We start from the raw sequence: 9,965 nt of genomic DNA, 5'->3' as shown, positions 1-9,965 counted from the left end.
AACAGATATTTGTACACACATGTTCATAGTAGCATTATTCACAATAGCCAAAAGGCAGAAGCAACCCATGTCCATGGATGTATGGGTGGGTAAACAAAATGTGGTATATACACACAATGGAATATTACTCAGCCTTAAAAAGGAAGAAAATTCTGACACATGCTACAACATGGATTATACTAAGTGAAATAAGCCAGTTACAAAAAAGACAAATACTGTATGATTTTACTTGCACAGAATAGTCAAATTCATAGCAACAGAAAGTAGAATGGTGGTTGCCAGGGGTGGGAGAGGAGGGATGGGGAGTTATTGTTTAATGGGTACAGAGCTTCAGTTTCACAAGATGAAAAAAAGTTTTGGAGATGGATAGTGATGATGATTGTACAACAATGTGAATGTATTTAATGCTGTATAAATGATTAAGATGGTAAGTTTTATGTTATATGTATTTTACCATAGTTAAAAATTAAAAAAAAAACCAAAAGACAAAAAACAAACCTAATTATCACAAATGATTAAGATGGTAAGTTTTATGTTATATGTATTTTACCATAGTTAAAAATTAAAAAAACCCAAAAGACAAAAAACAAACCTAATTATCAAAATAAAACCTTAGGAAATAAGAAAGGAGGATTTGTTTTAGTGTCCAAGGGGTAACCTGATCTGTTACTGGTATCTTTCAGGCCTGGTATTTCCTTGACCATGCAGGCGTTTTCAGAAGAGGAAAGGAAACAGTGGTTGGAAGCTCTGGGTGGAAAAGAAGCTGTAAGAATAATCAATGGTTGAACTTTATTTCAGATTCTTCAGAGCTGACTTGTATTTATTTTTATGTCGTTTTGTTTTATAGTATTTGAGAAAAGTTCCCCACTGAAACAGGTATTTGAATTCAACTTGGAAGCGTTCAGCATTCTAGTAATTTGGCTTGGGGTAACAGCAGTACACATACGACTGTATATCATTAGTTTTCATTCCTGATTTCACTTGATTTTGCCATTCTGATTAGCTTTGCTTGAGGAAGTCATCTAAATTCTCAGTTTCTTCTTTCCTACCTGACAGTACTTCGGGTGATGAATATCATAAGTGCTTGCAATGTGTTTTGATTCCAGTGAAGATGGAACAGTAAATATGAGGCACTGGAGGCAATGTTATAAGTGACTGCTGTAATTATTTTGCTTGATTTAACAATTTATGGTTTAGTCTAATGGCTTACAGTATGCAGTATTATGTCATCTCCGTGATAAGCCTCTGTACTCATATTGCTTTGAGGAATAAATTAAAGGTAGTGATATAGAGCCAGGAGCACCAGAATTCAGTCTGTTTGCTACTTTGTTTAAGCACTGCTTTCATTTTGGTGGAGTAGTGGCCTTTGGGAGTTGAGAATTTGGAAGATCATATATTGAATTGAGGATTTACTGAGGATGAGTATAGAAAACACCGTAGAACTGATTTAAATAAATTTTGCTTAGGGTTTTATGACTCTAAATAAACTCCCAATGGAGGTACCAAGTGGACTTATCCGGAAAATGTTTGCCATTTCAACAAGGTTTAGAAAAAAGTAAAGAACGTGATTTGAAAAGTGGAAGAGGTGTTATACACAGTAGAAAGAGAGGTTGCAGAATAGAGCTTTTGTAATGAGCGAAAGATAATGTTATCTCATGGTCACGGAGAGCACATTGGTGAGAATGTGGGAAGTGGTGGTGAGGAAGCTGGTCAGCAGTGCATGTGGCAATCTTGATGTGGTATTTGAAAAATGAAAACCCAAATGAATATATTTAAAAAATTGATGCTGCATAGGGGAATGTATCACCCTTGCAAAAAAAAAGCAGTAATCACATTTGTATGTCAAATACCATATTTGAGCTGCAGTTAGCCTTTGTAGTTTTATTTCTATTTATTCTCAATTTGTCCTTGAAATTTCTACCTGGGAGTCAAGTATTTACAGTGTGGTTGGTTACTGAGACCCAAAACAGGTTATACTAATCCTGTTTAGTAAAGGCAGTGCACTAACTAGAATCTCTCCCTAGAGATTCAATAAGTACTTTGGAAAGTGAGTTTGCATAACAGAAAGATCACATGACTAAGTCATTGAGAAATAAGTCTGTTGCCAGTGGCAATGTAACCTTGAAGACATATAATCCCTCCTTTAGAGCACAGAGCCAAGTGATTAACTCAGAGATAAACAGTCAAAGGCAAGTCTGCAGAAAGACAGTATTCAGCTATGTGTTTATATGGGGACACTTAAGGTACCAACTGTTTTTTGCACGTGCCATATGCTTTGCAGACAATGGGCCAACATTAGAATTCTTTGTGGCTGGCCAGAATTATCACCTTGCTATTTCAGATATAGTTATTTAAATTATGGGCAGGATTATCTCTTAAGTAAATACCAGATTTTAGAAATAGTGGTGAAAAAATGAACTTCACCTGATTGGTTAGAATGCAGCATTTTCTTTGGCGTCCTATGGCTGGGAGGCTGAGCATGTTAAATTTACATAAACTTTTAATAAGTTCCTGAAAGACCATGGCCCCTTCATCTTATATTTGCTAGTTTGGCATACCTCAGTGAGGAAAACATGACGCAGAAATGTCCTGTTTTGTTAGTTATCTTTGCGTGTAAGTACATGATAATATGTAATTAGCTGAGAAAACAACACTGTTTCTCTGTGTTCTCACGTAGATATTTCTGACACCAGATGTGTGGCTTTTTTCTTAAAATGACTATTCCTTTGACACCAGCTGGATATCCTATGATTTAACTCAATTTTGACACTATCTACCTGGATTTAGCATGAGAGCCCACAGTTAAGGGCTCAGTCATACAAGAATGCCACCACCTGAGATGCCATTTGCAAATCCAGACCTCATGTACGTCTGCCTGACTGGCTATAAGTTGGGGGTTCCCACGATCCCTTCCTTGGGTTTGATAACTTGGTCACAGAACTTAGGGAAATCCTTTACGGGGTTGATAAAAGATACAACTCAGGAACAGCCAGGTGGAAGAGCTGCACAGGGCAAGGTGTGAAGTGAGGGGAGTGGGTGTGCAGAGCTCCCATCCCTCTGTGCGGGCACCTCACTCTTGGTACCTTGATGTGTTCACCACCTTGGAAGCTCATGAAATCTCACTGTTTAAGAGTTTTTATAAAGCTCGATTTCTAGCTCTATCCCTAAACATTTTCCTGGGTGAGGCTGAAAGTCCTAACCTTCTAAGAGGCTGTCTAGGGGCCCTATCCTAAGTGACCTCATGATCCTAAACTCTGGCGTGATCAAAAGAGACTCCTTATGAATAGCAAAAGACATTCCTATGACTCAGGAAATTCCAAGGGCTTAGGAGCTCTGTGCCAGGAAGCAGGGACAAAGACCAAATATATTTCTTCTTCTACCACATTAAGCAATATCATGTTTATGAAAATGTATTTTTTTCATGGTCCTAAGTGTGCCTACCTGAATACTTTGTATTGATTTGTTAAAAATATTTTTTCCCCTTTCTCTCTTTCACTAGCTGTTTCATAGTTTTAATAGAGCCATCATTCCAAGACCAGAAGGAAGTAAGTACCTATTTATAAAAATGACTGTTCATCATCCATTTTCATGAGCTACTTTGTGTCCATTGCTGATGCCAAACTTTTGCTGGGGGCTCACTCTCTGCACCTTCTCCAGGCTAGCCCTCTGTATTCTGTCTCATCCACTGGGGACCTCCTCAGAGTTTCTTGGACTGCTATAACCCTCATTGATCTTTCCGATCTGTGAACTTTTCTGTGAGTTTTTCTCTATAATTACTTTCCCTGCAAGACCTAAAATGCTTTCTCTACAATTCACTTTGATATTTATTCACAGCCATAAACAATCATGTCAGAGTTTCAGGTATGCAGTCTTCAACTTCCTAAGTTGTAAGCTCCTGTGGGTAGGAGCTGTTTACCAGGACCCCATTCTCAACCCCCCTCACCCCCACCCTTGATATCTTTTATCCTTATAGTCTCTAAGTGTGGGCTGTACAAGTAGTACAGTGGTACCCTGGAACATAGCAACAAGTAACAACTAAACATACTCACATATTCTAGGACAATGATCTTCACGTGCATTCTATGTACTAGAGGAAAATGAAGTACTGCTGAGCTCTGTGCTTTTATTTTTTACTAAGATAAAGCAAAAATGTAATCGGATTTGCTGGGTTCTTTATGAATTAACTTTTGATATATGTGGAGACATTTATCAAATGTCCACAGTTTGAAAACACTATGTTATGTAACGTATGATTTAAAAATAATCATGATGACTTGAGCCAGTGCTTGAATAAAGACATCTCATGTAGCTTGGCACTGGAAAATGACAGCGAGGCATGGAAGGGTGGATCCACGGAAGCACCTTCTCAATCCTTCTCCCTTCTGCTTGTTTCCTTCTCTCCTTCGTCTCCCTCCTTCCCCTCCCTTCCTTTGTTCCCTCCTTCCCTCTTCTTTTCCCTCTTTCTTTTTTATTATAAGGAGGTTAAAACTTTTTTGGGAAACATAGTTTTGCTAAGCAGAAAAAAATACTTGTATTTTATAAAAGTTTGTGAATTCTTAAACAGTAAACCTGCTTTTCTCAAAATTCTCCACAAGCTTAGCATTATGGATTATGTACAAAGTTTACATTCATGGATTGTTCATGTAATCCCTCTGAGAGCCAAGGGTTAGTGTTACTGTGCCCTGGGTTCTATGTGCAGTGGCTAAGGGTACTGCTTTTCTTGATTTAATTTTCAGAACAAGAATTGTCTTTCATCTGGATATACAAATATGCTAGCCTAATCATAGTCCAGTATCTATATGAGAAAAGGCATAAAATTATATTTTCAAAATAGTCTGTTCTGCCACATGAATCATCTGTTTTGAGTTCATTATGAAAATAATAAAATATTATTTTAAAAGTTTGGAGCATGGTGTAAAATATCAAAATTTTAATTCAAGCTTATTGCCCAAATATTTTTTAAAAAGCTTCTCTTCAAACTTTCCCTTCTAGGTTTAAGAAAAGTTTATGTTCTCAGATTCTTAAGTAATTTAAGAACCTTCATTCATATATGCAAGAATAGTTTTCTTTAACTGACCTGCTGTTGGAATTTTTGGCAAAATATGTCTTGACTGTTTCTAGATAGTTTTCCTTAGAGATTTGTATCACTTTCTTTTTGACTTTAAAGTAAGTTATATCTATTGTTAGTTATTGGTAATAGATGTCCTGATACTCCAGCAAGTGTTCTTCTAAATACGTAAAATTCCTGTTTATATCATTTATATAGGGAATACGTGGCATTTAATTTTTTTAAAGTAGTGAAATTAATATTAGATTAGATTTCAGTAATTTTTTTTCCTATCTTTGTAAGGAAGAGAAAAGTGATAAGTAATTGGGCCCTTAATATTTTATAACGAATGGTATTTCTTATAGGTGCACAGTTGGATAAGATGGGATTCACAATTCTCAGAAAATGTATCAATGCAGTTGAAACACGAGGTAACATGATTGAATCATTTTATTCATGGAAGGCTATAGGTATGTAAAATCTAAGAGCCATTTAAAATACTTGTTGCATGATTAAGTGTTGCAGAATGAAATGTGTTAATACAAAATGCTCATTCTAGTTATCAGAGGATCAGTTATTCATTTACTATGACAATGTGGGATTTTCCTTTTTATTTACGTATTTCTCCTTTGTATTAAAATAAAAGGTCAATACTGACATGAAAATTGTTAGTTTGCTAGATCTGCCATAACAGAATATCACAGACTGAGTGTCTTAATCAACAAAAATTTATTTTCTCACAGCTCCGGAGGCTAGAAGTCCAAGATCAAGGTGTCAGCAGGATTGGTTTTCTTCTGAGGCCTCCCTGGTCACCTTACCGCTCTGTTTTCACATGCCCTTTTTTCCATGCATGCATGTCCCAGTGTCTTTTGAGCACCCAAATTTCCTCCTTTTTAAAGGATGAGTCATTTTGGTCCTACTAAAAAATGACCTCATTTTAACTTGATCACCTCTTTATAGGCCCTTTCTCCAAATACAGTCACATTCTGAGATTCTGGGGTTTAGGGCTTCAACATATGAATTTTAGTGGGACACAGTTCAGCCCATAAGAATCATCAGAAGAATCAACAGTGTTGGACAACTGTATTAGTCCATTTTGTGTTGCTATAACAATACCTGAGACTGGGTAATTTATGAAGAAGAGGTTTATTTAGCTTGTGATTCTAGGACAGCTGCATCTGGCACGGGCCTCAGGCTGTTCTTTTTTTTTTTTGTTTTTTTTTTGTTTTTTTTGCATAAGAATCATCAGAAGAATCAACAGTGTTGGACAACTGTATTAGTCCATTTTGTGTTGCTATAACAATACCTGAGACTGGGTAATTTATGAAGAAGAGGTTTATTTAGCTTGTGATTCTAGGACAGCTGCATCTGGCACGGGCCTCAGGCTGTTCTTACTCATGGTAGAAATCAGCAAGCAGCCAGCGGGTATAAGCAGGTCACATGGTGAGAGGAAGCAAGAGAGAGAGAGGGAGGTGCCAGGGTCTTTTAAACAACCAGCTCCCATGGGAACTAATAGAGCGACAACTCACTCACTACACCCACCCCCCAGGGAGAGCATTAAACCATTCATGAGGAATCCATTCCCATGACTCAAACAGTTCTCAACACTGCCACATTGGGGATCAAATTTCCCCAATGTGAATTCTGGGAGGACAATATATTGAAAACTCCACCAACAACCAATCTTAATCATTTTTTATTCAAGCATTATGAAGATATTTTTCATTTTCCATTGTCTCGTGGGCTCCCATTAAAAAATTAGTTTTATTGAGGTGTAATTTGTATATAGTAAAATTCACTGATTTTTAACTGTTCAAATTAAAGAGTTTTGAAAAATGTGTACAGTTGTGTAACTACTGCAACAATCATTGAAGATTTCTATTTTCCCTCTAAATTCCTTTCTGCTCCTTTGTGATCAATCTTCACTCCCTCCTTGGCCCTTTCATTCACTGAGCTGCTTTTTATCACTCAAGTTCTGCCTTTTTTTAAAAAAAGCATTTTATACAAATGGAATGATGCAGTAGATAGTCTTTTGACTTTGGCTTTATTTAGTGTAGTGCTTTTGAGATTCATCTTGTTGAGTGTGTCCTTTGCTCATTTCTTTTTATTGTTGAGTAGTATTCCATTATTTGGATAGACCACATTTGTTTATCCATTCACCTGTTGATAAATATTTGGGTGATTTCAATTTTAAATTTAAGGATAGCTAATTCTTCCACTGACCAAAAACCTAAAGGATTTTTCTTTGTAGTCCCTAAGAAAAAAATAGGGCCCTAAACTTTGTAGCCATCCCAGCAGACTTTGGAGAAACCAATATTGAACATTGCAAAACAAGTTGTTTCTGGAGATTGAAGTTCTCTTTGGTTAGAGACCCAGTGCAGTCTGGATAAATTGAATATTTAATTCACTTTCATATATTGTATATTCCAGTCCTACTTTGGATGACTTCGTGGGACGAAGCACTGCATTCACGTTTTCTGCCACAACAACGTCTTTGTTATAAAGCCAGGACTGTCACCTGTGAAATAAGAGTGCAGGATAATGGATGAATACGAGCTGTTTTATGATTTGGGATTTGCCCATCAATAATAACAAACCAGGCCACAGAAAGCCTCTTCTCCCACGTTTTCTTACAGTGGCAATTCAGGCTGACAGATTTTCATTCATTTCAGCCTGCACTGAAGTTGAGCTGACAAATTTGTTCATTTTCTTAGTGCTTCAAAAATTTCAAAGAAATACTATAATTTTAATGTCTCTCATTCGACACTCATGTTTCTTTCTTTCTGAAGTTCTTCAGTTAGAACCTTAATCATATCATTTGCATGCTTATTAATTTTGATAAATTCTTTCCCAAGAGGGTATGTTTTATATATACTTGCTTCTTCCTGAACATATAAAAGTCTGTCTAGAAGTCTTTTTCATTGGTATGTGTAGTTCTGTGGAGTGTTAGGTACATCAAATGGAATAAATATATATTAGAATCTACATGTGTTGAATATGTTGTAAATATGTAAGTTGTTGGATTTTTTAACAGAAAAATAAGTCTACACATTTTAGGTTAGATTTTCCCATTTTAAAATAAAACACAAAAAGCATGTTTTTCTTTTCAAATCTTTTGTTCCCAAGGGTTTTCCATTATTGAAATCTTTTGCTTTCAGTTGAGTAATAGACTAAAAATAGTGTTTAAAAGAATCAACAGTCAGATCATATTATTAAAAATGATGGGGAACATTGTAGAATCCCTCAGGCTTTTATCCTAAACTTGGAAATTCCTTCAAGGAATATTGCTCTTAATGATTTGCCCCAAATTAGATATCTTGGCTATTGATCTTTTTTATGTTACAGGTGTTGTTACTTCACTATTTATTTATTTTTCTTTTGCCAGTCGGGATCAAGCTAGTTCATGTTACTGTAACAAGAAACCTGTAAATCTCTGTGGCTTAAAACACAGGACATACTTTTCACTCATCAAGCGTTGGTCAGAGGGCTTTGCTCATCCCTCAGATACCTGGGCTCATGGGGCACCCAGCCAAGTTAGAGGTGCCTGGTTGCCTTGCGGTAACAAGAAACCTGTAAATCTCTGTGGCTTAAAACACAGGACATACTTTTCACTCATCAAGTGTTGGTCAGAGGGCTTTGCTCATCCCTCAGATACCTGGGCTCATGGGGCACCCAGCCAAGTTAGAGGTGCCTGGTTGCCTTGCGAGAGGGAAACAGAGCTCTGGAGGGCTTTGGACCAACAAGTAGATGCTCTGTCATTGAAGTGAATTACATTTGCTCACAACTAATTGGCCATAAATAGCTACATGGCCCTACTTAACCCCAAAGTGTCTAGGAAGCACAGCCCTACCATGAGCCTACAAAACAGGGAGAGAGCTGAAAATAGTTGGTGAATAGCATTAATGACTACCATGCGCTTCTGGGGTCAACATGCCTAATGCCAGAAGCATTTAATAAGATCTGATTGGAGACTTATTTCTAAACACTGTTTTCAGTGTTTTAAATATGACTATCACTGTCAAACTGCCATTTTATATAATTTGGTTGAAGTAGTTAACCTTTTTCTTAATAAAAGTGCCAAATGTCATTTTCAAATTATCTATCTTATTTGTGATATCACTGAAATATTTGCAGAGTATCAGGCAAATGTCTAAAATTTACTATAGTCCTCATAAAGGAAAGAAAGCATTTATAGTGTAGTAATATACTAACATATCTCAGATAATATATATAACATAAATGGTATCTCTAATAAATACAATAATATATACAATATATAGATACTAACATATCTTGGCCTGCGTAGGACTATTTTGCAGTTATTCTAATTTTGAGTTAAGAACAAACTCCATTTTGCTATGGTGTCAGCATCAATTAACAAATCATACTCTCTCATTTCCGTAGAGTTATTTGCTCATGAAGTTATCAGATGTGTGGGAATCAGATCAACTGATCTTTCATCCATTTACCAAATATTTTTAATAATATGTACCAATTCTACCACTAGGAACTTATTGCTTATGTATACCAAGTGGACTTCCTAAAGCATTTGCTCCCAAACTTTGCTGCACATTGGAATCACTTGGGATCTTTAAAATACTGGTGCTGGGTTCTAAATACCCAGTCAGTCTGACTTAATTGCTATTGGATATGAACTGGGAAGTGAGAGTTTTATAAGCTGCTCAGGTGATTCTAATATGTAGCAAAGTTTGGGAACCACTGTCCTAATGGGAGAGTTGCTCGTGTATTTGAGAAATGGGAAACCCAATTGTTATCTTCATGTTGATAGTGTCCTGGTACATGGAGAACTTGTCTCTTCTTTTTAAAAATAACCCAACCTAAACCCAAACAAACAAAGCAGAAAAGTTTCAAAGAAAATAGCACAATGTCCTTTTCCTTCCCTCAATAACAGATGACT

General features: G+C 36.4%; 1 protein-coding gene across 3 annotated transcripts in view; it reads left to right on the top strand.

Annotated features, from left to right (window-relative positions):
- Positions 1 to 9,965, top strand: part of LOC103590680 (rho GTPase-activating protein 10) — a 209,160-nt gene that overhangs the window by 41,945 nt on the left and 157,250 nt on the right. For all 3 annotated transcript variants that reach the window (XR_550495.1, XR_550494.1, XM_008572972.1), the window contains exons 4-6: positions 684 to 765; positions 3,500 to 3,545; positions 5,413 to 5,478. Coding sequence is in view for 1 of the 3 variants with exons in the window: in XM_008572972.1 (XP_008571194.1) it covers positions 684 to 765; positions 3,500 to 3,545; positions 5,413 to 5,478 (194 nt within the window). In the remaining 2 variants the exon portion in view is untranslated. The remainder of the gene's footprint in view (positions 1 to 683; positions 766 to 3,499; positions 3,546 to 5,412; positions 5,479 to 9,965) is intronic.

The sequence above is a fragment of the Galeopterus variegatus genome, unplaced genomic scaffold, assembly GCF_000696425.1.
Source record: "Galeopterus variegatus unplaced genomic scaffold, G_variegatus-3.0.2 Scaffold857, whole genome shotgun sequence".
Taxonomy (NCBI): Eukaryota; Metazoa; Chordata; class Mammalia; order Dermoptera; family Cynocephalidae; genus Galeopterus; species Galeopterus variegatus.
Note: the sequence above shows the minus strand (reverse complement) of the source record. Positions and strands in the feature narration are given on the sequence as shown.